The sequence below is a fragment of the Ambystoma mexicanum genome, chromosome 6p, assembly GCF_040938575.1.
Source record: "Ambystoma mexicanum isolate Mex_15411 chromosome 6p, UKY_AmexF1_1, whole genome shotgun sequence".
Classification (NCBI taxonomy): domain Eukaryota; kingdom Metazoa; phylum Chordata; class Amphibia; order Caudata; family Ambystomatidae; genus Ambystoma; species Ambystoma mexicanum.
The window spans coordinates 1,192,759,098-1,192,786,032 of record NC_090935.1 but is presented as its reverse complement, the minus strand read 5'-3'; the positions used below and the strand labels follow the sequence as shown (position 1 = coordinate 1,192,786,032).

At 47.1% G+C, this 26,935-nt stretch overlaps 1 protein-coding gene across 1 annotated transcript in view; it reads left to right on the top strand.

Annotated features, from left to right (window-relative positions):
* Positions 1–26,935, top strand: part of CARNMT1 (carnosine N-methyltransferase 1) — a 486,389-nt gene that overhangs the window by 204,392 nt on the left and 255,062 nt on the right. The window contains exon 4 of the mRNA XM_069625830.1: positions 13,952–14,092. Coding sequence (XP_069481931.1) covers positions 13,952–14,092 — 141 coding nt within the window. The remainder of the gene's footprint in view (positions 1–13,951; positions 14,093–26,935) is intronic.

The following is a 26,935-nucleotide window of genomic DNA, read 5'->3' as shown; positions in this document are numbered from 1 at the left end:
AGGAGTGCTTCCTGTTCGACCACATGGGCAAGAGACGGAAAGCTGTATTCTCTGTGCCTATCCTGGACCACGTGTGGCAGGAGGGCCTGCGCACGATGCAACATCCCTTCTCGGAACTGGCTGTCAAAGGGAGGCTGGAGAAGAAGTTTAAGGCCCCGGACTCTACTCCGAAGTGCTTAGTGTGTCAAAGCCCAGAGCCGGCATAAGTGTGTTACCCCTCCAGACAGTGACTCCAGGAGGCAGGATGCCTTCGGGAAGAAGGTTTGGACTGTTGGGGCAACGACAGTGAAAGCGGCCAACTCCCTGGCGATCATGGCACGCGCTGATTGTGAGATGTGGCATTGGCTGGCACCTATTTTGGAACATCTGCCGGAGGAGCACCGCAAGGCAACCTTGCTCTTAGTGCGTGAGGGGGATGAAGCTTCCAATCAAAGTATTATATAGCCGGGGTCCTAGCACAGTCCGGCTTTAAGCAGATTAACAACGGCTTTGTACTGTGTCGCCTATCCTGGCTTAAGTGCACAGACTTTCGCCCTGAGGTGCATTAAAAGGTTCTGGACATGCCTTGTGAAGGGGAGCAGCAGTTTGGAGAGAAAATTGATGAGACCCTCAAAGGTCTGAAGGGAAGACACTAAGACTGCTAAATTGTTGGGAGCTAAGCAGAGTGGGCACTCCTTTCGTTCTTTTCGTCCATTCCGAAGGGCTTTGGAAAATGCCTGGTTTACTTCCACCAGGCACCGAGGTTACGGTCGATCTGGGTATTCCTCCCAGGGGTATAGGAGATCGCCGCAGTCGGCGCAGAAGAGTCGGGACTTTCAGACCTCGAGGAAAAGAGGGGCACAGTCCTCCTCCTCTAAGGGGAGACAGGCTAAGCCACAACAATGACTGTGTTCAGGGAAACCTGCTGGGGGGCAGGGTGGCACTGCACATGGACGAGTGGTGCAAGATTACGTTGGATCGTTGGGTGTTGGACACGGTGCGTTTGGGTCACTCACTGGAGTTCAAGTGTTCCCCGGTTTACATTCCTCCAGTGTATACCGTGCAGCCTCATCTTCACATCCTACGGTAAGAGGTTATACTTATGCTGCAGAAAGGGGCTATAGAATTGTTTCCGGTGGCGAGAAAGGCCAGGGGGTTTATTCCCATCATTTTGTCGTGAATAAACCCAACGGCAAGAGGCGGCCCATTCTTGATCTTCGGGCGTTGAATGCAACGCCTGAAGTTCAAGATGCTCACTCTTCAGGACGTCATTCGGTCTGTGCAGCCGGACACGTTTCTGTTGTCGTTGAACCTACAGGACGCATACTACCACATCCCCATGCGTCGACGGCACCGCAAGTTCCTGCGGTTTGTTCTAGGAGAAGATCATTACCAGTTTCGGGGGCTCCCGTTTGGGTTAAAATCGTCTCCCAGGACGTTTCCAAAATGTTTGTTGCCAGTGGAGGTGTGGCTCCGACGGGAGGGGCATCGGGTCTACCCGTACCTGGACGACTGGCTGGAGCGGGGTTCGTCGCCAAGGGAAGCGCAGGAAAGTCTCGGCGCTACCATGCAGCTGTTGCAACGGCTGTGCTTCGCTGTAAACTTTGAGAAGTATTTTCTGTCGCCTTCCAGGGACTTGGTGTTTCTGGGTCTTGTGAAGTCTTCGGGCAAGGGGGTGTTGAAGCTCCGGCAAAGGGCAGCAGAGTTGAAGATTGGTGCAAGGGTGTCGGTCCGAACCTACATGTCACTGTTTGGGGCCATGGCGTCATGCAATTCCACTGGTGCCGAACTGTCATCTCTACATACGGCCAGTGCAGGAGTTCCTTGCGGACCGGTGGACTCGGAGTCGAGGCTCATGGTTCGACAAGGTGGTGCTCAACGACAGTCTGGTAGACGTTCTTCGCTGGTGGCAGTGCTCAGAAAATCTGGTTCGGTCATGCTGTTGCTGGAACCGGAATGCCAATTCACGATTGTGGCAGATGCCTCTCAGACTGGATGGGGGGGGGAATCTCGGCGGCTCACAGATTCAAGGCCTGTGGTCTCAGGTGGAGTCTCGATTCCACATAAATGTGCTCGAGTTGAGGGCGGTACATTGGGCCCTGAAATTGGTTCTGCCGCGTGTACGCGGCTCGGTGGTGAGGGTGTTGACAGACAATAGCACCACAATGTTTTATCTCGGAAAGCAGGGGGGCACGCATTCCAGGGTGCTGTCGAAAGAAGCACAGGATCTTTGGCATTGGGCTCTGTCGCACGACATTGGCATTGTGGCGTTTCATCTGCCGGGAGTGCTGAATGTGCAAGCGGACACGCTCCGCAGGGATGTCGGTCAGCTCCACGAATGGCAGCTAAAGGAGCAACAGGTGTCCATGATCTTCCGGAAATGGGGCCATCCTCCGTTGGATCTTGTGAAAACAAACCGTGCACAGAGTTTGCCAGCAGGTGGGCTCACCCCGAGTCTCTAGGGGATACGTTCTCGTTCCCGTCAACAGGCCGGTTTGCTTATGCTTTTCCTCAGTTTCCACTAATTTGACGGACCCTCCAGTTGATTCAGAGATACCCATGTCATGTGATTCTGGTGGCTCCGTTCTGGGCCAGGCAGCTGTGGTTCTCTGATCTCCTTCATCGGTCCGTAGCGGAACCGATTCGGTTGGAAGCGACGCTGGACCTTCTGTCTCAGGACAAGGGCGCTGTGTGGCACCGCAATCCGGGATCTCTCAGCCTGACGGCTTGGCTCCTGACTTCTCTGAGTTTGGCCTGCCAAGGCTGTCCACTGACTGTCGACAGATTTTGGAGGCGGCAAGAGCGCCATCCAGGAATGTCTCCTATGCATGCAAATGGAAAAGGTTTTGTTTTTGGTGTAAGGACCCGTTGCACATTTCACCTCAGCAAGTTCTTCCCTACCTGTTGATGTTGGTGAAAAGGGGGCTGGCGTTCTCATCCATAAAGTTTCACTTGGCAGCGATTTCGAGATTTACTCAGAGTAGATATGTGGCTCCTCTGTTTTAGTGATCGGCTGGTCAAACATTTCTTGAAGGGATTGTTCCGTACTTTTCCCCCGGTCAAGAAATGTCCTCCGGTGTGGAGCCTTAATGTGGTTCTGTCCGGTCTGATGAGACCACCGTTTGAACCAATGTCGACGACTCCTTTGCAGTTTTTGTCCTGAAAGGTGGCTTTTCTGATGGCTATTACTTCGGCCAGAAGGATGTCTGAGTTGCAGGCGTTGGTTGTGGACCCTCCATACTTGCGGTTCTTGAAGAACAAGGTTGTGTTGGCTACTAATCCGCACTTTATCCCAAAAATGCTGACGGCTTTTCACAAACTCTCTTCTATTGTGTTGCCTTTGTTTTGTTCTTCACCCTCCACGCCTGCAGAACAGGCTTTGCATTTGCTGGATGCAGCGTACTCTAGATTTCAGGCACTCTAGACAGACGTTTGTGTCTTATTATATTATTATTATCAATGTAATAAAGCAGGGTAAACTGGCAGACATCGGACTGATGCTCGCACACCAAAGAGGACTTAAACCCCAATATGCATCATTTATGACATCCTACGTGGCAAACTGTAAAACCTATTGGCGGGAGGGGATTGGTTAGGGCAACACATCTACTTAATACATACGGGTTAGTATTTCATTGGCTGTCTCTTATCTGTAAGACATGCCTTGAACTACCTCTAAATACGTAGTATATAATACTGATTATAGCAGACAAAATGGCAGTGGATTAGTCTATGCAACATTGTATAGCAGGTTGCCCTATATTGGTTGGCATCCCCACCCAAGCTTGGACTTTTGGCTCGGCTTGCAGCACGTAAGCGAAACGAAACCCAGGTGCTTGAGTCACGTCAGATTACTACCCACTTTCCCAATTGGTCCATTTTATCAGTTCAGCCATGAGCCAGAATTTCCTGTCTGTAGTTGACAGTGTAGCCTGCTCCCTGTTCTGATACATTCAAGGGCATGAATCACATCACTATCTTCATCCAAAGCTTTTATGACTTGCCCTTGTTTTTGCCTTCTGAATCACATCTGAAGAGACCACACATTTGTCAATTTCAACCTCTTATTTGTTGCTATTTAATTCAATTATACTGGATGTCATTGCTCCTCTTGGCCGCTAGAGACCTGCTCACTCAATTTTGTATAGACTTTATACACTTGTAATTTTCCAACACTTGGCGTCTTAATTAATCTAATAGAAAATGTCTCATGTCCATGACTTATCCGTTTGCCTCCCTTTGTGCTTTGCAGCTATTCCTTAAAAATAGCATCCTTTATCCCTGGCCAACATAGATTCCTCTTCAAAAGCTGATTTCCAGCATCTCCTGACTCTGCACCCCTGGTCTGTCTCTGAGGTAGCTGAATTGAATTTTTGTATGAGCCGGCGCCCATTTTCCTATCGTAGCCGTCTTTGTCACGTTCTATTTTCCTCTATAGCAAGCTTCTATATGTCTCATCTACCCTGTGTTGCTGCTTATTTACACTTATTGATCAGCAAGTTACTTTGTCTTGATGTATAATAAATGTATCATTTCGTACATGCTTTTCTTTGTTGAGTTACATCGTCACTCTTAAGTATTGGCATATCGTTTCAGTATGTCTGCGTACATATTCTTGAAGTCATCACTTTGCGTTCCTCAAATTTCACTCAGCGCTCCCTGATGTCCAATGTTGTGTGCTGACATCCTTCCACACAATATCCTTCCACTCTCTCAGTATAAGGATCCATTTGATACGGTTGTCTGACTGCATATTGTCTCTCATACACTCGATACGGTACAGGCAAATGCATGGAGTCCCACATAGGGCACTTCTCCTACAGTTCCGGTATGATGGTGGTTTAAAAGTGCGTCGTCGTCCTCTACATTTATTAATGAAAAAATATAAAAAAATAAGTATAAGGGGCATGGGGCAAAGGGTTAAAACGTGTGAGGGTGTTCAGGGTGGGGTTAGAAGCGTGGGGAAACGGGAGGTGTGCCCAGGGGTGGGGGTGGGACCCCAATTTAAAAAACAAATTCAATATTTGTGTTCATATTTTATTAGTTATTTTTTTATTTAAAATCACATGTAACCATTCTCCTCTTCACTCTCCATCTTCTCTTCATGCTTTCGTTTATTTGGAATCCAAATCTTTGTCACCCCCTCAGGTGACCTGTGTTCTTTATATGTTCATCCACACTCCAGGTCATGTGATGGCATTCTCCTGATGGGTGGACAGAATATCCAACGTCCTGCATAGTAGAGAAAAGAGAAGCAGGCCCTAGTTTGTGAACACTCCTGCGCTAAGTTCTAAATTCTTAGTATCATCGTAATTGTATATGCGAGGTCACAGGTTGGTGGAGGTGAAGCCCACACCTCTTAGTAAGGTTGGAGAAAATAATCCTGGCTACCCTGCACTGGTATATTTGGAAAGGATGAATTTCCACGCTGAGTGCGGTTGATATGGTGTGAGTTTATTTCAGTGAAGACTCTTGGTCTCAGTGGTGGTCAGCCGACACGTGTTTCGACTGCGAGGGTCTTTATCACGGCTGATATCAAAAGTACACTTATCCAGCAATTGTTGGATATGGGTGACATTTGTGAGGTAAGTGACGTGTGTGCCACAGCATGAATAAGTGAATCATTTTGTACATCCATTTGTGCGTACACAGTTAACATTTGTAGTGTAAGTTACACGGCATTGGTAGTACATGATCTATACATTTATTATTGTTACATTAGTTTAGGACAGTGCCAATGGAGGAGAAAAGAGGGGGAAGGAGGAGAACAGACGGGTTAGTTCGGTGTTCCCTTATGGTTTTGGGGTTTGGTATCAAGTGTATAGGTGGTTCTTACCGAATTGGGGGGTTGTGGGGATATGTGGCCCCAGCTGGGGTCCTCTTTTGAGGTTGTGCATGTCCTGTATGGTCCCGGTCTTGGGTCCTGGATGGCCCTGTGGCTGAGAGTATGGTTGGTATTTTTAGAAAATATTTTTATTATAACTTCTTGGCATGTTAGTGCTGTTATCATTTTCAACTTACTGGTGCGGTGGCCCATGCATACCGTCCTAGGTTGGTCGGTGCGCATAGCGTGAGTGTGTTGCCATTTACCTGGGTCATGGTGCTGGTGGGTGAAAGAGGTGTTGGTTGCGCTCACCTGGCTCCCAAAGGGGCGTCGGTCGGACCCAGACTGCTGCGGCCTCCACCCACGTGATGCGTAGTGCAGCGATGACTGACTGGATCTGCCCTCCTAATCTTGTCTGCTGTGGAGAGATGGATTTAGCCACTTGTGGATTCAAGTGATAGGACCCCCACTGTCCTTCCCACTAATCACCTCTGAAGTGCCCTCTCAGCAATCTCACCTTATATTCTTGAAGGATGAGCTCTCCATCCTGCGAAGTACGCAGGGGCGCGTTGATGACCAGTTACGTCACTGGCCTGAAGATATTGGAAGAGTTGTAGACGAATCCTGACTCCAAAAGGTCCTGGCGAAGAGCCGTAAGTATATAGTTCGTAAGAGTTCAAAATGTCTGGAATTCACTCCTGTCCAATTCCTCTTTTTATCTTGCAGCTTTTACCCAATAAGAAGATTGACAGCTGAAAGTGCTCCGGTAAAGGTCTGTGTTACCCAACACTGTCCTGTAAATAATGCCAAGGGTTTAACTTGCTGCTTTCTCCGTTTCTTACGGGTGCGGCATAAGAAGATGTGGAATGCTGATGAATAATACCTCTGGCGGTAAAATCAGGTAAGCATATGGCGGCTAAAGAGATTGTCTCCGTCTGTTCTCTCTGCTCACCTTGTTGTTTCTTGTCCCCCTTATGTGCCGGGATTTGGCGATGTAAAATGAAGACCGCGCCGGATCGAAGAGATGCTGCGTGGAACGGTGAGTATGGCGCGGCGCTGCTGCTGGTGATGCGACGCTTTTAAAATAAAGTCTTTCCTCTGGTTTGAAGATGCGATGAATCCGGGATCAGGTAAGAAGTCAGGTAATACTCTTGTTCTAACCTATCCTTCTTTCCTTCTTTCTAGGTGCTCCAGGTTCGAGGCGGGCGTGGCAGAAGGCTGGATGCTGCTGCTGGCACGGTGAACGTTAGGCTGCAGGATGCAGAATAACGCGAAGCGTGTGCTGCTCTTCGGGCGTGGTTTAAATAGCCTCCAAAGTAGTCCCAGGTAGGTATTCCTCCTCAACCACACCTGAGTAACAAAATAGTCCCTAAGGTAAAGTAGTCCCTTCCAGGCCTCAAATGGGCTTGGATCTTCTTGCAGCATGGTCTGCATCAGGTAAGTGTGCACCTAGGAGCCTGGCGCCTATGGCGCCAGGACTGATGTCCCATATGAGCCTGGTGCCATAGGCGCCAGGACTGGACCCAGGCAGCCCCTAGCACGGGTTGCTAGGTTTTCTCAAGGCAACATGATGCCTGCTCCCGGGGCAGATGGACGTGGTCTGGATGCCCGGGGGTATGCATCATGACAGTGTTGCGCCTTCTTTCATGCACAGGGCGCAACACCTCTTTAACCCAGCATGGTCGGTGGTACACAAGGGCCTGTAACTCTGAACAATGGAGGAGGTTGTGGATCACTGAGACCTGGCCAGGGTGGCAATGGTGTTTTCGCACTCATGCAAGGGGCCGAATACTAATACACAAAATATTGTTCGGCATGCTTGGGCCTACCTTCTAAGAAGGCTGCTGCTTTCCAAGATGCCATTCATACCTGCATCTACCAAATAGCTTGTAATGCTTACACTAAGGTGATCGCACGCCCCCCCTTTGTGTGCACCTCCCTCCCTCCTGCTCTCTGGATGTGCTCTTAGCATCTAGTTCTTGTTCGGTATCGCCTAGAGGAGGTGGGGAGACCCTCTGTCCTTCCCAACAATTCCTAACATGGGCTGTACTGATTGCCTTTTTTAATTCTTCAAATCATTCAGTCATCTCACCTGTCTATATTATTTTGCTCTTACCCTCCTGTGCTTCTTTAAGCCCTTTTTAAAAGTGGTTGAATATACGTACTATAATCGAAAACCCCAGTCCCTACAATAGTTACATAGGCCTAGGAATTGCATTTGCCTCACTGTTTTAGGTTCTCAAGTCTTCTAATTGCTTCTGCTTTTTCTGGTGTAAGGGTTGAAGGGGCTCGCAATACCCCTAGTGCAAACAAGTGTGTTTCAGTCAAATGGTTCTACACGAAAAGGAAGTCCAATCCTGTGAGTCTTCGTGAAGGGGAATTGAAAAGAATGTGTTTTTTAAATCTGACTGAAATATTTGCCCTTAGATGGGATGTTGCATAATATTGTCGCAGGATTTGGAACTAAAGGAAGCTCGCTTCGGCTATGTTTAGGGGCAAAGGTCCTATATGCATCTCCACAACCCCCCTTGCCCCATTGATTTTCTCACTGGGTACAGAGCCGTGTTGCACAGAGCGTCGGATGGTACCACTATTCTTTGCTTCATTAAAGCAGGAATGGTCTCAAATAACTCTTCATACGCCTCTCTGCACATGGAGTTTTGCTTTGTTGCACGTGGCAAAAGGGCTCCTGGTTTAAGCTTGATTTCAAATGCTCCTACTCTAAACACCCCACTCCTGACAGTTTGGTGGTACAAGCAGCAAAATCAACTTCAAAAGATACATCTTATTAGACTATTCCTCCAGATAGACGACAAAAGGTTTGATGCCTTAGGAAAAGGGTATTTTCTACAGGCAGCATGGCCCCCCAGTCCATAGATGCAACTTGTGCCTTGGCCAAGGATACTCTCACTTTGTGGGATGGAATAGCCTTGGCTGTAGACCATATCCCTGAATGAGAGGTGAGAGAGAGTTTTCTAACCTGGTGCAAGACTGCAAAGATGCCATGTGCCAATCTTTCCAATCTGCTCTGGATTCTGCAAACTCTGTTAGCCGGGCTATGGCGGTGAGTACCATCGTCGGGAGGATTGCTTGTCTCAGGAAGTCTGGGATTACACCTGACGTTCACTCACGTTTATTAGACATGCCCTTTGATGGCTCCCAGTTTTTCGGTTCAAAGGCCAATGAGAGCCTAGTAAAATGTAATGGTATCTAAGGCCGCAGGAAAGTTGCTAGGAACAACGATTTGCCAACATAGTCAGGCTCGCGGGTCTTCCTATCCCATGGATGGAGGAGCCAGCCCTTTTTGTTTTTACTCCTAAATTGCAAGGGTTGGGGGCCAGTTTTCACGAAGAGGCCACAGAAGAGCTCTTTGTGGTAAAACAGAACAAGGGGGTAAAGCTTTTCTCTCCCTCTACTTCTTTGCCCTCTGATTGAGCTGCAACCCCAAATCCCCTCTGAATCCTTGATTCACAGGACACTGGTGGGGTGCAGGCTGACTCACCATCTGCAGATTTGGTGGGGCATAACCTCTGATGCTTGGGCACTGAAGACCCCCCAGATTGTCCACTGGGAGGCCAAACCTTGAGAGATATCCGCTCCTCCTACAGGAGAGCTTTACCCTATTGGACAAAGGGACGATGGAGTCGGTACCTGCAGCGCAGTGTAGTCAAGGTTGGTACTCGCTGTTTTCTAATCCCCAAGAAGGACCGAGGACTGCAACCTATCTTGGACTCGAGACACTTGAACAAGTTCCTCAGGACAGACAAGTTCAAGATGCTAACTTTTGCAGATCCTTGAGGCCCTTCTACTACAGGATTGGTTTTCGTCATTGAACCTTCAGGATGCTTACTTTCATGTGCCTATTTGTCACAAACACAAAGTACCTGAGTTTCACGGTTGGAGGTTCTCATCAGTTTCAAGCTCTGCCATTCGGGCTCACTTCTGCCCCAAGGGTCTTCACCAAGCTCATGGAGGTGGCGGCAGCAGGTCTAAGGATGGAAGGGATTCAAATCTACCCCTACCTAGATGATTGGCTGATGAGAGCTTGTCCTCCCGAACAGGCTCAAGATCCTCTCAGTCAGACTTGCCACTTTCGCCACAGACTGGTCCTTGTCCTGGAATTTCAAGAAGTCCCACTTGACACCATCACAGAAGCTTATTGGAGGAATCCTGGTTTAGCCTTTTGGGTGTGAGGGAGGGAATCTGGGGGGAGACATTCCCCCAGAGTTGAGGGCTGAACATATTTCGCAAATGACCCAAAGGTTGTGCCCGGTATCTTCCGGCCTTCGATTATCTGAGGTTGCTTGGCCTCATGGCATCCTGCATTTTCCTGGTGCCAGAAGCCTGTTTGAGAATGAGCTCCCTTTAGCGGGCCCTCTGATCCCAGTGGTCACAGTTCTCTGGCAGAATGTCGGACCTTCTTCAGGTTACAAACACAATCGCACAGGATCTCCCGTGTTGGGCCTGTTGAGAGAAAGTGATGAGAGGAGAACCCTTTTGGCAAACTGTGCCGGAGATGACAATTGTGACAGATGCCTCCCTCACATGGTGGAGCGGGCACATGAACGACCTTTCAATCTGTGATCCGTGGTCTGTCGGAGTCCAGACTTCATATCAACCTTTTAGAGCCAAGAGCAATCAGACTAGCATTGATGGCTTGTCTGACCTCTGTGCAGGGGAAGACTGTCCTAATAATGATGGGCAATACAGTGGCCATATGCTACTTCAACAGAGGGGGTGTAGGGCCACTGCCTCTGTGCAGGGAAGCAATACAGCTCTGGTTTTGGGCACTAAGAGCAGGAATTTCTCTACTGGCAGTACATCTAGCCAGAGAAGAAAACCCAGCAGCGGATGCTCTGAGCAGGCAGAGCACTATCTCCCATGAGTTGAAGTTGGACCAGGAAGTCCTTCTAGAGAACTTCACCCTTTGGGGAACTCCTCAGGTGGATCTGTTCGTTCAGTGTCAACAGGAAGTGCGACCTGTTCTGCTCCAGGGAATTTCATCAAATAGGAGCTCTAGTAGACTTGTTCGCAGCGGACTGGTGATTTCCACTTATGTACTTATTCTACCAGTCCCAGTCATTCCTCATGTCATCAGGAGGTTGAGGAAGTTTGGGAAATCCATGATCCTCATTGCTCCGGATTGGGCCAGGAGATACTCAGATCTTCTAGAGATGGCCATCTGCCCTCCAAATGCTAGTCCCCCGCCCCAAAGAGCATCTACTCTCGCAAGAGGGGGCTCTTCTTCATTCAGAAATCAGTACTCTGAACCATCATGCCTGGTTTCTGAGAGGATAAGATGCAAGGATTGGGACCTTCTGGAAGATGCAATGGAGGTGTTACTCTCGGGCAGAAGGCCTGCAACAAAATCTCTACCGTTGTCGTTGGAACACATTTTGCAGCTGTTGCAGAGACAACAATGTTGATCCTTATACATGCATGGCTTCTACTATACTGTCTTTTTTGCTTCACCTGGACCATCAGGGACTCCAGGTCTCCACAGTAAAGGGTTATTTAGCAGCGCTTTCTATTCGCCGGGTCAGGGTTCCTATTTTAAGGTCCTTATTGTAATTCAGTTCTTAAAAGGATTAACTAACAACTTTCCCCCAGTTCCATTAATTTTACCGGTTTGGGACTTGAATTTCTGACAAAGATCTCTAATGGGGACACCTTTTGAACCCTTACGTTATTGACGCTCAGAATGTTAACCCTTAAGACTATTTTTCTGACTGCAATTGCATCAGTCCGCAGTGGGTGAGCTTCAGGCTCTTTCTGTAAAACTACTTTTTACTACCTTTTTTAAAGAGATGGTGGTTTTCATGTTCTGTCCTTCTGAGTTCCATTTAGCTCAGAAAATAATGTTACCTGCCTCCTCATGCATCTAAAGAGGAGGAAAGATTACATTGCTTAGCCCCTAGAAGAGCTTTCAGCGTCTACGTTTCCAGAATGTCCAAAATCAAACAAGACGACCAGCTCTTTGTCGGCTATTCAGGGAGAGGGGTCACCAAACAAAACCATCTTACGCTGGATAATTCTATGCATTTTAGAATGCTATACATTGGCTGGCAAAGATCTGCCCAATGGTTTAAGAGCGCATTCCACCCGAGGAGTGGTAACTTCTTTGTCTCTTGAAAAGAGGGGTGCCCGTACAAGACATCTCTAGTGCGACTTGGTCTTTTTTTTACACACTTTCAGCAAATACTATTGTCTGGACTCTGTCGGGTCAGGAGGCAAGATTTGGCAAGGCTGAACTTCACAACATTAATCAACAAGAACATTCTCTGTGCCCACCTCCTTCTACATACTGCTGTGGGAGTGTATCAAAGATGAGGAATACGTGGGCGGACACAATCCATTTGAAGAACAAATTACTTACCGCTGTTAATGTTCTTTTGACTGGAGGTTTCTCCACCATATTCCTCAACGCCCTCGCATCCTTCCCCTCTTACTTGTCGAACTTCTCTGTTTTTACACCTTCCTCTCGTTCAACATCTGGATCATCCCTTTTAAGGCGGCTGAGCACTAGGAGGATAGAACTAGAACTGAGGCAACCGGCGCAGCGCGGGCTACATATACCAGCATCTGTCACGCCCGAGGACAGGATGGAGGCCACGACTCAACGGCATGGGCGTAATTTCAGGGGGGGGACAGGAGCGTTTGCCCCCCCCCCAACTTTCATGGCACACCATTCTGTCCCCATTCATTTGGCTGGGGCACCTTTTCTTCGGATGTCAGGCCCCCCCCAAACATTTTCAGCAAAGTTACTCCACTGCTCAACGGTCCACGATAGTATGAAAAAAGTTTTCCAAAGCTGCAAGCAGATTTACCAATATATCAAAGATGGGGAATATCCAGTCGAAAGAACATTAACAGGGGTAAGTAATCTTTTCATTTACTGGTGTCTTAGGGAATATTATGCTCTCCTATCTTTCATCTGTGAGCCATCATTTAAACCCCTGCCATTAATTCATAAATCTTCCCTCTCTCTCATTCATCAATTCTCATTTGTATTCATTCAGCTACCCCCCTGCATTTGCATAAGTGTCTGCGCATGAACTACAAAAATGCTTTTCACCATAAAACAGCCAAAACTATTGGTTATGTCAGTGCTTGGTAATGTGGTGTAATACAGCTCCTGTCACCTCTTCACTCTCTCAAAATCAGAAGATAAGGGCTTGGATCCACCCCCTATACAACAAGTTGGAGCAATCCTATGTTAAGGCTTCGAGTGCAGTGAGACCATTTCTTCATTAAGACAGCCCTTAAAATTGAATAGAATACGTCAATCATAACCTTGAGAACTGCACAATCTGCCTGGGTACTCATGTAAACCCCTCAGAGTAGTGCAATGTTTTGTTCCTGTTCTTTAGTGAAGGGACTTGCCCCTCTTGGAGAAGAATCTTTCAATGCTTTTCCTAGAGCACTTCAGACAGGTGGAATGATGCCAAAGGAAAAACCCTCAGGAGGGCTCCCTCATTCTCTCGTGGGGGAAAGCACATACCTGACTGGGTCAGATAGCACCTATAAATGGCTCTCCTAGCCATTTCTGTCTATTCTACAAAGCTCGATCCTTGATGGAGGGTCCCATCAATGGGCCTTTATAGAATGACACCGCCTCAAGCCATTAGAGCAAAAGACAGGATCCAAAATTCTGAAGAAAAGTCTATAGAAACCGGATAAATTATCTGGATGCTGTTATCATGCTTCACTTCTTTTGTTTTATTGTTGGTTGGACACACAGTGTAAGAGAAAGCACCCTATTTATAAGGTAATGGATTTCTTGCTAGCATATACATCTCATTTGCTAAACCTATAATGAACTTGGGCCACAGGTGTCCCAACAAAAGTTCAGAAATGCCTGTTAATATGAGGCTGGCAGGGCCAGAGAGGAGGTGCTGTTCCGTCGCTGATAAATCTGTTAGTTTCTAAAGTTGGTATTTTGTAGGATGCTAGTGGGTAGGTCGCTGGATTGGTGATTGGTCCATGTGTATATAGAAAACTTTTGAAAGCTCCTGCAGTAACATTAAAACCATGTATTTATGCAAATATGAGATCACATTATTATTGGATTTGTATGACGTTTTCATTTTAATTAAATTATGATGTAACTTTTTTGTATGCAAGTTTACCATTTTTGTGTCATTTCAGTGATACTTCCAAAGTGGAAATTTTGATACCTGGAGCAGGCCTGGGTAGACTGGCTTGGGAAATAGCTAATCTCGGTTATGCGTGCCAAGGAAATGAATGGAGTTTCTTCATGCTTTTTTCCTCTAACTTTGTTCTGAACAGGTATTTTTATTTTCTTGCTGTTATTCTTCCTGATTGCAATCTTATGTGGACATTGTGTGCATAACATTTAACATGGATGACTGCAAGAGCAAAATGTAAGCAATCGGGGGTATGGTGTTTTTAAATACTGTGTAAACAACACACCCACTGACGTGTTACATACCACTAAGTTAGTGCATACATCTTTATTAACATACAATGAAGTACTTATTCATTAAACTATGAAAGTAGAGATAGTAGAGGACCCTGTATATGATTCAACTGGTGTATACACAAACATCAAAACCATTTTTAATACATATTCGAAAAAAGACATGTACAAACAGCAATTACTCTATCAACTCTTTCTAATCATCGCTCACACATTTGCATTCTTCCTTGGTGTCTGTTGCATACATGCATTTGATCTTATGTCTAGTGCATAACAAATAAGAAAAAACACCTTTTAGGAATAATATATGCTGGGCACTAAATCGCACTCCAGGGTATAATTATTTCAAAAATGGGTTGACAAATTTAATGAATTAAAAAATGGAGGTTTACAATTCCTCAGTCTACCCTACATGTTTCGTTCCCATTAGGCAGCATGAACAATTCACTGGAACTTAATCAAGAGCTGTTATACACCTCAAGTAAGAAACGGGGTTTGAGATAGTCTACTCTATCAACCTACAACTTCAATGTTTAATATTTTGTATTAAAAATAGCTACAACAATCTATTTGTATGTTGCGTGAAATTGTATTCGTTACAAGCACATCGTAAATTCATGCTTCTATGTATACGTTTTGTTAAATACTTGAAACACTTGTGTATAGGCGCGTTACAAATGCCATATCATCTATATCACAAATACCATATACAATCAAATTGGTCCTAAGTTGAGCACAGAGTGGGCAGAATTACCCAACTTGTATTTTTCCAACCATGCTTCTATGTATTCTTGAAAAGGTTCAACTTCTTGCAGTTTCAAGTGTACACCATTGTATTTAACTTTCATTTGCTCAAATTATTTCATTGTTTAGTGCTGTGCAATGAACTATGAGTGAAAAATCACAGCAGTTATATGGGCTGCATCCCAAAAAATGGGAGGCTCCCATTTGCACTAACCATTGCCACAAAAGCACCACCTAGACCAGTGACCCTACACCAAAAACGAGTGGCCAGTCACCATTGAATGCAATAAAGAACTACCATACTCGGTTGCTCTAAATTAGAGTTCTCGTATTGGTATTCGTAAAGGGGGACTTTCTGATTCAAGAAAGGCAGAGTGCTCCCAAAAATATCAGTTCTGTGATTTCCTACGAGCAAGGTTCATTAAATCATCAAAGCAAACCTGAACTCAAGACATTAAAATGTTACAATACGCTATGAACGTAATGGAATTCGACGCCTGCCCGTTAGCGTACCCCCAGTTAAGTGACTGTGCACGCTGTGATCTGAAAACTGGGTACAGACGGTAAACATATTGCCCATGTATTAGATTAAATAACAAAAATGCATGATGCCAAATATAAACATGTTCTCTCTTAGTTTACCTATTTAAATGCTAACCTTGCATTACGTGATAGCAGCAGAATCCCCAGCATAACAGGATGATTTTTAATGATAAAATCACTTTAGAAAAATAGCCTCATTCTGACTACTTGTCATATTTACAGTCCAGATCCCTGCTTCATAATTTTAACATTGATGACTCCATTTTAGCCAACATGTGCAAAATGTTTGCACATGTGTAAGTTTGGTTGTGAGTTGGACTCATGAGTTACTCCCAGTAGACCTGATCAATAGACTTTTTTAAAGTGGACATATATTTATTTAAAAAATAAAATGTACTGTATTATGAATGTGATTTAGAATTTCCCAACCAAACACTTTCCAGTATTTTCCTAGCTTAGGTTGTCCTTTATATTGTGAATTGCCTTCAACCCATTAAAACAAGTAACAGCAAAGTAAATACTGGAAGTGTGCTCTGCAGGTAGACTACTTCAGTAAAGGATCTAGCTACAAAGTTGCCTTTCCTTTTACTTTCCAGTGTTAGGAAATATTTCATTGATGTGCAATTTCCCCTCCCTTTATGGACCCCCCCAAACTTTTAGCTTTTGTGTGGCTATCCTAAACTGACTTTTTCCAGTGGAGCCCAGCCTTCAGCTGATCTCCCCTGGGCTTTTGCCCACTTGTTATGGGGAATGTCAGTACATTATGTTTCCTTTTAGTCTTTGGGCCTCATTACACGGACGGCGGTAAGGGTTAACGGTCACCGTTAATGGTACCGGTGACTGTTAACCCTTACCGCCTTACTACGAGGTCCCTTTGCGGGTTGGAGACTTTAACGCCTGCTTTTTGCAGGCGTTAAAAACCAACCCGCAAAGGGACCAGGGAGCTAATTACGGTACCGCAATTTGAGGTGCCGTAATTAGCACCTTCCCCGTTCCCATTATGCCCTATGGGGCAAAAATGGGAATGGGGAAGGGCAATGGGGGAAGGGAGAATTACCGCCCCACCAACCTTGGAATAGGGCGGTAATTCCCCTTTCCTCCAAGGCGGTGCCGGTATTTTACCGGCATGGACCAAGGTGCTAATAGCACCTTGGTCCACCGCCGTCCGTGTAATGAAGCCCTTTGACTATGTTACCATTTCTTGGTAACTTTTTTAAAAGCACACAATGTACCTTACAGTACAGTGAGCTGGGATCCCTTTTTGTTTTATGGCCCTAGACACCCTCAAAGTTCTCTTTTGGCGATTGTACGAGTGTGCCTGGGGCGAACTGGTGGCAGCAGTTAATTTTAATAATGTTTTACTTCTTTTTACTCAGTTAAAACATGGTTACCGCGTTTGTCTCAAGACTGTGGCCAGGTCAGAAAATGGCAGAGCCACAAAGTCTTTTTGTCCTTGCCTTCACCGAAGTCGAGTAACCCGGGTGTTCCTTATTTGGGCATGCAGCCTCCCGTGAAAAACAATCTCTTTCGCAGGCTTCTGCCGGCCACGTATGTGTGCCCAGGAAGAGGGCTGGGACTGTCTAATCCCAATCCACACTATTGGTGCCAGGATGTCTGGAGTGCCTAAATGACTGAGACCACTGTGGCCCGTGATTGGTCCACATCTGGGATGCCTGCAAGAGAACAGATCTTAGATTGTAAGTCCTCGATTTTGGCGCAAAGCTAATCTTGAATAAGAGATGGGGCTCTGCAGACATTCCATGTTGATTACTAGTGTTCCCACCTAACTAGAGAAGGAGCCAAGTCTCCTACACAAAGAAACTGACTTGTGAAACCGCCAGAGATGCCTTGTAAGGTTTTGGCACCCTTTCCCCTCTGCTGTCCCGTCAGACCCCTACTACTTCGATTAAGAAGGCCTGCCAAGATGCTTTTCCCCTTTGGAGTAGTGGGAACTACTCTCCGCTCCCCCTGCTTAACCACCAAACGAGTCCCTTCGGAAGTGCTTCTGGGCCATCCAGCAAACTGTCCAGCTCTACCTCAGGGTAACCCGCAGACCTGAGACTTGGGACACCGTCTTGAGTGCAGACCCGAGACTTGGGACATCACTTGTTTGTGGTCCCATGCATTCTCCTGCCATATTTCGCAGGCCTAGCTTCACTGGGTCCCGAATAAGGAGTTTGCGTAATGCTGCCTGCATCCACGATTCCAGTGTCACTACCTGCTGGTGACGGTCGCTATAGTTCCCCTGCTGTTCTGCCCTCCTGTGCCCTGAAGCCAGCTGCACCAGAATTTTCTTCATACCTCCTTCGGATGCTGGGAAAAGGCAACCGCCCCGTCACGGACGATCGTTCTCCACCGCAGCCGCTGAGAGGACTCCAACCTACTAGCGACCTCGACCAAACTGGCGAAGTTCGGTCCAGACTGTGCAGAGGGTCAATGAGTACTTGCATAACTTACTGTTGTTCCCCCTGGCACAGCCCAGGTTTTTACGCACAAGTATCCCTTAAAGGTATTCACACTTGGCTGGGTTAGCCTGCGCTCACTAGCTATTCCTCCCTGTTCCCCCTCTTGAACACTGCTTTGCGCCAAGGGCAGGGCCTACTAGGATGGTGGGAACCAATTCTTCATCGCCTCAAGCCCCTTCCTGACTTGCTACAGTTCCTACAAGAAGACGCACTTATTGTTCATTGCGTGATTGTGCGTTTTTACGCACAACTGTACTGTTGAGCACAAGACTCCCCACTTTTTAGGGCTGGACTAGAAAGTTGGGGAACAAACTGAAGAACTACCTAATGCAATTTGTATGCTAAATTAACCCTCTCTTCACAGGTTGTGATTATTTCGTCTAACTAAAGTTTCATTGGGAACTGCAGAGTGTGTGTGTGTGTGTGTGTATATATGTATATATATATGTGTGTGTGTATATAGTGTAAGGATTTGTGTGATAACTGTTATTCTCATTGCTAAAGTTGCCTGTGTCTATTTGGTCCGACCGACAAATGTATAGATATTTTTCATATACTCTTGTCTAAGAGTAATTTGTGGTTTGTTGTGTGTGCTCATTGTGGGCTTCCAATCACTCTCACCCCTTCTGAGACTTAGTCTTGACCACCTGCCAAGCTACCTATATTGGTCGGGCTTGTCCAGAAGGTTCCCCTGGTTCACTAAACCGAGGATGGTCACTTAAACGTCTGCCCACCATGTCAGAGTTTAGAAATCCATCTAACCACCTTTTACTTTCCACCCTTCAAGGGTGTTAATTAAACTAAAAAGAAAATGCTAATCTACCCCTACTGCTAATGTGGATTTTCCCTGCCCACAAAACTGTTAAGGGTGGTTGTCCGTCAGCAAAATCAAATGTACTCCTCAGTCCAAACCTAATCACTATCTGACTTTACCACTGTGGAGAAAAACATCAAAATAGAAGCCAAAGCAATAGCATCCCAGTTTAGATTGTCCAGTCAATTGTCTTTTGGATCTCTCTCTGGAGATGGTTTTCAGTTCATACAAAAATAGTTCAGAAAAGAAGTGTTCTCTGCTTTCCTGTTTGCATCTTCAGATAGACTTGTAAGTCTTTATATTAATCATATTTCTTCAGTTTGCTATGCGCAGGAATGTTTTCCTTTGTTCCTTTACCAACCTCTTGGCCAATCTCTAGATCGTTCTTAGGTATCCACTTGTTCACGTGGAGGAATGCTTTCCTCATTCATTTTCCATCACATTGACCAGTTTCTGTCTAATGGGTTTGTATTTCCAACAAATTGATTTTAACCTTCATAGTTCCCATCTTATGTTTTTAACCAATGTCACTTGTTTCTTGAGGGCTCTCCCAGGCCCCTCTGGCTTTCAAGTTTCCTTACTCTCTCTGGTTGTATATGTGCTTCTTGCCAGTATTCAATACTCTAGTTTCTAGGCCCCCCGTAAACCTCCTTGTTGGTTTCTTTCTCGCTATGTGTGTCTGCTCGCCTCCCTCCACCGTGGTACCTTCTATGCCTTTGGGTGGGCAGCGGGATGTCGTCATAACAAGGATGTTAGTTTGTTCTTCTCCAAAGTCTCGTCTGTCTGTCCTGGTGTCATTGTAGTTTCCAGAGTCCTAGACCCATCACTGGCTGCAGATGTAACTCCATCAGATAGACTGTCCTTCCGGCCCCATCTCTTACTGGGCTGTATCGCCCTTCTCAACAATGTCTCTCCACGCTACTGCTGGCTCTGCCCCTCCAGGACGTCTGTACATCGAGGCTCGCCACTGCGTAGTATTCTTTCTTCCCCATTCAAGGTTCCTTGTCACTTTATTCTCACCGCCGGAACTCAAAGGGGATTGTTGCTTTTTTTTCATTTGCGTCCAAATAAATGCCAGCATTACCATGAGCCAATGATATAAAAACAATGTCCATATTTGCTGGATGCAAAGCAGAAGTAAACATCAGTCTCCATTTCCATATATGCATTACAAAGTATTCTTCATAGGGAGTTCCTTCTAGAGGAGAGTCACTCCCAGCGAGGTCCCGCTTCTCTTGACCCCTAGGTACGGTGTTGCCTCCCTAGCGTCAAAGGGGGAGGATGCCCCCGGGAAGAATGGACAAATTGTCCCGATTTGTGACATCTATTAATGCTGCACAAAGGTTAAACTATGGATACTTCTAGTGATACAACCTGTATCGTGGTTCTGGTCTTTCGAATAGCGGTAGCAATACTTGACCTACTTAAATATATATATCTCAAATGGATTGTATCCTCCAACGTATTCCACATCTTTGACATGTAATATCCACAGCTGTGTACTTCGGAATCTTTTTCGGCAAAGGGCGTCCTGCGTCGCTGGCGTCGGGTGGATGTCCCTCGAAGGCCTCCGTCGAGGGCGACGTCACCGGATGTTATAAATAGGACGCACGGCGCCCATTGCCTCTGTTCAGTTTTTTCCGCAAACTTGTTTGCTTCGGAGACTCGGCGTGCCTTCTGTATTCCTCGGGAATGTCTTCTTCTTCGACCCCTTCGACTACGCGGTCTGGCTTCAAGACTTGCGAGGACTGTGAGTCTAAGATGTCGATTATTGACCTGCATCGCATTCTTTTTGTGGTGCCTGGGCGAGAGCCATGACACAGACGACTGTTCCAAATGCCAATCGCACAATTCAAGGGGCGACTCTCTGCTTCGGAAGGAGTCCGGGGATCTCGGTGACGGAGTGGTTCCTACCATTCGTCCTCCTCATCTCAGCATTCCAGGAAGCACCGCCACCGGTTGCCTTCCACGTCCTCGGAAGATGGAGCTGCTAGGAAAGTGGCTTGCCCAACTAAGTCCTCGACTCCGGAGGAATGGGCTGCCTTTAGGGAGCAGATGCTGACGATTTTCCAATCCCAGGGCACAGTTCCGTCTGCGACTTAGGAAGAAGCTGGCAAGGAACAGTCTCGATCCGTGGCTCGTGCGCCTTCGGGCTCGGGTCCTCGGCGCGTTTTTCATCGGGAACCTTCGAGGTCCTGTTCAGACAAGGGTCAGGATGGTCAAAAGAGACATGCTTCCAGGTCTCGGTCCTCGTCCCCAGCGAGACTGCAGAAACCTGGTAAGGACTCAAAGTCGGCGTCGACCCCATCGGCGCCGTGTCCATCAGATACGGACGTCGAAGCTTTGCCTTCGTACCAGCCCTCGTCCAAGCCATCAGCGCCCTTGACGCCTAAGGGGCCTTTTGACTGGAATTTGCCAATGGAGATCCCTGGTACTGTGGATCCTCCAAGGAAGGCTACTGCCAAGTCTGTGAGGCCTGTTAAGGAATCCAGACCCTCTTCTGTCTGAGGCAGGACTTTTACCTCCCTCTGGATGACATCGATAAGGATGAGGAGAGGTCAGATGTAGATTTTGACCCTGTTGTGGCTCCTGTCTTTTCCAGGGACAGTCAATTGGAAGAGTTAAGGCAATTTCTTTATGCCAGTGGCTTGGACACTTCTCCTGAGGTGGCGTTTGGCAGGCCTGAGCCTGGGGCTCATGCTGAGTCGTCCTACAGGAGACTGATGGCTACGGTCACTGAGTATCTTGGTTGGTCCAGTCCTCCTGAAGGTTTTATTCAGGATGATTTAACTGATATTTTGGATCAAGGTCTGTCCTCTGACTAGGTGTTTACTTTTCATTTGATATTGCAAAAAAGGGTGGTGGCTGCTTGGCAGACACCGGAATCGCTTCCGGCAGTTAACAAATCGTTAACTAAAAAATACCGCCCTTCCAGTAGCGACCCCAGCTACCTTTCTTCTCATCCCACTCCCGAGAGTTTGGTGGTTCAGGCGGCTACGGCCACCTCGAGGCAGACAGTGTACCCTACCATCCCTCCTGATAAGGACGACAAACGCTTCGACGGTTGGGCACGCAAGGTGTTTTCTGCAGGGAGTATGGCGCTGAAATCCACCAACTCCACTTGTGCCTTATCAAGATTTTCACACACTCTGTTTTTCTCTTGCGGCTGAGCATATTCCTGAAGGGGAAGAAAGGGATTGGTTCCTTGCTCTCGTGCAAGATGGCAAGGATGCCATGTGTGAATCCCTTCAGTCAGGTTTGGACACGGCCGACTGTGTTAGACGGTCCATGGCTGCGAGCACCGTTATACGCAGATTTGCGTGGTTGCGGAAGTTGGGTTTTGCTCCGGATGTGCAAGCCCGTCTTTTGAACATGCCCTTTGATGGCACGCATTTGTTTGGCAGCAGGGCTGACGAGAGCCATGAGAGGTTGCAGACCTCAAACGCTGCAGCCAAGTCTTTGAGCGCAGCTATGCGTCAACCTCTGCCTTTTCGTCCTAGAGGACAACAGCGGAGGGGAGGTTCCTTTTGTTACTACTCTTTTGGTAGGACGAGAGGAGCTGCCAGTCAAAGGGGCCAATGAAAAAGTGCCCGTGGTGGTTGGGGAAATAGGGGTGCCAAAGTCGCTCAGGCAGCTGCCTCTTTGCCTTCAGGCGCTGCCGTAGCCGCTCCAAAACAGTCACGAGGCCATGTTCCATGGTTCGCCGGTTGGGGACCCACTGTCTCAGCATCTCGAAGAATGGCGAGCTATTACTTCGGATGTGTGTGTTCTGAATACCATAGCCCATGGCTACGGTCTTCCCTTCCTAAAGCGGCCTCATGACAATCCACCAGGGAATCTCTCTTCGAAGCTTCCAGATCTGCTCCTTGTGCAGGAAATCCTGACCCTGCTGGAGAAAGGTGCTATAGATCTGGTGCCTGTAGCGGAGAGGAACAAGGGATAGTATTCCCCATATTTTTTGATTCCAAAGGAGGACTGGGGGATTGAGACCCATCTTGCACTTGCGTTGGTTGAACAAACTTCTCAGGAAGGACAAGTTCAATGGTCACTCTTTCTCAAGTCCTCCAGGCCCTTCGTCTCCAGGATTGGTTGGTGTCTCTGGACCTACAGGATGCTTACTTTCATGTGCCGATCCATTCAAAGCACAAAGTACCCGAGGTTTGCGGCTGGCAGGTTGCACTTTCAGTTTCGGGTCCTGCCATTCGGACTGACCTCCGCCCCAAAGGTCTTCATCAAGCTCAAGGTGGTGGTGGCAGCGTATCTCGAGCGAGGGGTGGATTCACGTCTACCCCTGCCTGGATGACTGGCTGACTCGAGCACGTTCTCACGAGCAAGCTCTGAATCATCGCAGTCTCACCTGTCGCTCCCTCCACAAGCTGGGCTTCTCCCTCAATTTGAAGAAGTCGCATCTGGCACCTTCCCAACAGCTCAAGTACATCAGGGCTGTGTTGGACACGTCCTTGGAAGTGCTCGGCTCACAAGTTAAGGGCTCATCACATTGTGCAGATGGTGGACAAATTTCAACATGCCCAGCGTCTCCCGGCTTTCGAATTCTTAAGGTTGCTCAGTCTCATGGCATCCTGCATTTTTCAGGTGCCAGAGGCCAGGCTGAGGATGAGATCCCTGCAATGGGTCTTCAAGATGCAGTGGTCCCAATTCTCAGGCAAGATGTCGGATCCCTTTCAGCTTCCGATCTCGGTCTCCCAGGAGCTTGATAAAGGGGGAGCCGTTTTGGCAACCGTGGCCAGAGGTGACTGTTGTGACGGACCCTTCCCTCACAGGATGGGGAGCTCATGCCGCCGATTTGACCGCCAGCGGTCATTGGTCTCCATCTGAGTCCGAACTCCACATTAACCTGTTAGAGCTGAGGGCCATCAGGCTGGCCCTGAAGGCTTTGCTGCTGTCTGTGCAGGCGAAGTGTCCTGATCATGACGGACAACACAGTGGCAGTGGCCATGCATTACCTCAACAGAAAAGGAGGGGGGTAGGGTCACTCATGTTGTGCAGAGAGGCAATGCAGCTCTGGTTCTGGGCAATCCAGCAAGGAATTTCGCTCTCAGCAGTTCATCTGACTGGAGAGGACAATGCGGCGGCAGACACTCTGAGCAGGCAGAGCACGATCTCTCACGAGTAGTGGGAGTTGGCTCAGGAAGGCCTTCTGGAGCTCTTCGCCCTTTGGGGAACCCCACAAGTGGATCTCTTCGCCACCAGTGGCAACCGGAAGTGCGAGAGATTCTGCTCAAAGGAAATTCCTCCGAGAGGAGCCTTAGGAGACTCATTCTTAGTGGATTGGTCATTCCCACTTCTGTACGCATTTCCTCCGGTCCCCGTCATTCCTCAAGGCTTAAGGAGGTTACGGAGGTTCGGATCCCACATGATCCTCATTGCTCCGGATTGGGCCAGGAGAGCGTGGTACCTGGACCTTCTAGAAATGTCCATCTGCCCTCCATGCCTTCTTCCCTACCAAGAGGATCTGCGCTAGGGCGAGGGTGAGGGGGGGTGGAGGGGGTCGGGGTTCTCCATCCAGAGGTCAAGACTCTCAACCATCACGCTTGGTTTCTGAAAGGTTGAGGTATAAGGAATGGGAACTCCTGGATGACATGATGGAGCTTTCAGCCAGGCAGCCGGCAACCAAATCCCTGTACCGTTGGCTTAAGTTTTGCGACTGGTGCAGCGGATGAAATGTTGATCCTTTTCAGTGTTTCATTCCCATGGTTCTGTCTTTCTTGCTTTCTTTGGCACACAGGGGCCTTCAAGTAGGTACCATTAAGGGTTACCTGGCGGTGCTGTCCAACTTCAAGCGCTCGTCTGAAGAATGTTCTTACTTTAAGATTCCTTTGATTTCCCAATGTTTTAAAGGGCTCACTAATGTGTTCCCGCTATCCCCATTCCAGGTGCCGGTTTGGGATCTGAATTTGGTTTTGAAATTCCTGATGGGTGCTCCATTAGAACCTTTGCACTCTTGTCCTTTGAGACTATGGTCTTTCAAGACTGTTCTTGGTTGCGGTTACTTCCGCCTGCAGAGTGAGTGAATTGCAGGCACTTTCATCTAAGCCGCCCTTTACTGTGTTCCACAAGGATAGGGTTGTACTGAGGGTATGTCCTTACTTTTTATCGTGTCTGAATTTCATTAAAGCCAGAAAGAGGTTCTTCCTTCTTTCTATCCTCCTCCTCATCCTGGTAAGGAAGAGGAGCGACTCCATAGGTTGGACCCTAGGAGTGCTCTGAGCTTTTATATTTCTAGGATGTCCATGGTCAGAGTGGACGATCAACTCTTTGTGGGGTATGCTGGACACTGATTGGGCCAGGCTGTTACCAAACAGACCTTGTCCAGGTGGATTATCCTCCCCATTAATAAATGTTACCGATTGGCGGGCAAGGACCCTCCTGAAGGGTTGCGAGCTCATTCCACTAGGGGCGTAGCTACTTCCACAGCCCTACAGCGGGGAGTTCCTATCAGGAATATTTGTGATGCAGCCACATGGGCTTCTATCCACACCTTTGTTAAACATTACTCCCTGGATACACTCCATGGTCAAGATATGGCCTTTGGTAAGGCGGTTCTTTATTCTGCCATCTGATTGGGTACTCAATTGTTTTCCCTCCTCCATTTTCTGGTACTGCTTTGGGAGTCTGTCAAAGATGCGGAATAGGAGGACACAATCCATTCGAAGAACAAGTTACTTACCAACTGGTAACATGCTTTTGACTGGATGTTCCACATCGCCCTCCAAGCCTGCCCCTCTAGAGAATTTCCTATGCTATTGCAGCTTACATTCCCGCAAGGCTATGTGCAGTCAAGCAAGCATTGGGTATGTGTATGTCGCACGTTATGGAGGAAAAAACATAAACTGAGGCTAAGGACGCCGGGCGTCCTATTTACAACATCCGGTGACGTCGCCCTCGACTGAGGCCTTCGAGGGACATCAACCCGACGCCAGCAATGCAGGACGCTCTCTGCCGAAAAAGTTTCCGAAGTACACAGCTGTGGACATTACATGTCAAAGATGTGGAATATGTTGGAGGAACATCCAGTTGAAAGAATGTTACCAATTGGTAAGTAACTTGTTCTTTTGGTCTGTTGGGAGCATTTGTCATATGCCTGATTGATGACTGTTTTTGTGTATCCTCTAGAAAGAAACCTGGCCACAGTAGCGTTTTTCGCCCAGGTTTCTTCTTTGCTTCAAAAGGTATACTGTTTATTTATACTAGTCGGATGCACACTTGTGGCATGCAGTACTGAGTTAGTACTAGTTTCCTTGTGGTATAATTCAGTGGTAATGGTACCACTTATTATAGTAATCTTAATGTCCAAGTAATTATAAGTTGTTCTGTGAATTTGAGATTGTCATCAATAATATTGAGAAGTTTGAAAAATGGCATCCAGTCTGCATCTGTTCCATCCCATAGAACAAAAAGGTCATCTATACCTGTGCCATAGTATTACTTTGTGGGTATGTACAGTCATTTCATCTGAGGCAAATAGTTTTTCCTCCCATGCCCCCATAAAGAGGTTAACATAAGTGGGTGCTACCGAGGTGCCCATTGCTGTTCCACAAAGTTGATTGTAAAACTGGCCATCAAACATGAATGAATTGTGTGCGAGGCAAAACCGTTAGCATGTCCAGGATAATTTTGGAGTGGTCTCTGTAGCTTAGGGACCTTGTGGACAAGTGACTGCCTCAATGCCCTGTTGGTGTGTGAATCATGTACATTGAGGCAACTTCTAAAGTGATCAATAGAGAGCCTTGGTTCCAGGGGACATTGTCAATTTGTTTTATGAAGTCTGTAGTGTCCCTTGTATAGGATTGTAAGGTTTCTACAAAGGGGAAACAAAACTTGTCAATTCATTTTAAGTATTTTCCAATAGGGAATCGGTGGAAGCCACTATTGGTCTACACGGGGGCTTTTTATTTAATATATGTATCTTGGGGACTAAATTATGATGGGTCTGACTGGGAAATCTTTCATTAAATTCATCTTCTCATCCCTTTCAAGGAAGCCCAGATCAAACCAATTTTGGTTTTGATTTCATATTCAATCTTGTATCTTGGATACGGGTTGCTGATCAGTTTTTCATAATTGTTGGCATCCCTGAGCTGTCGCATGGCTTCCATCTTGTAATC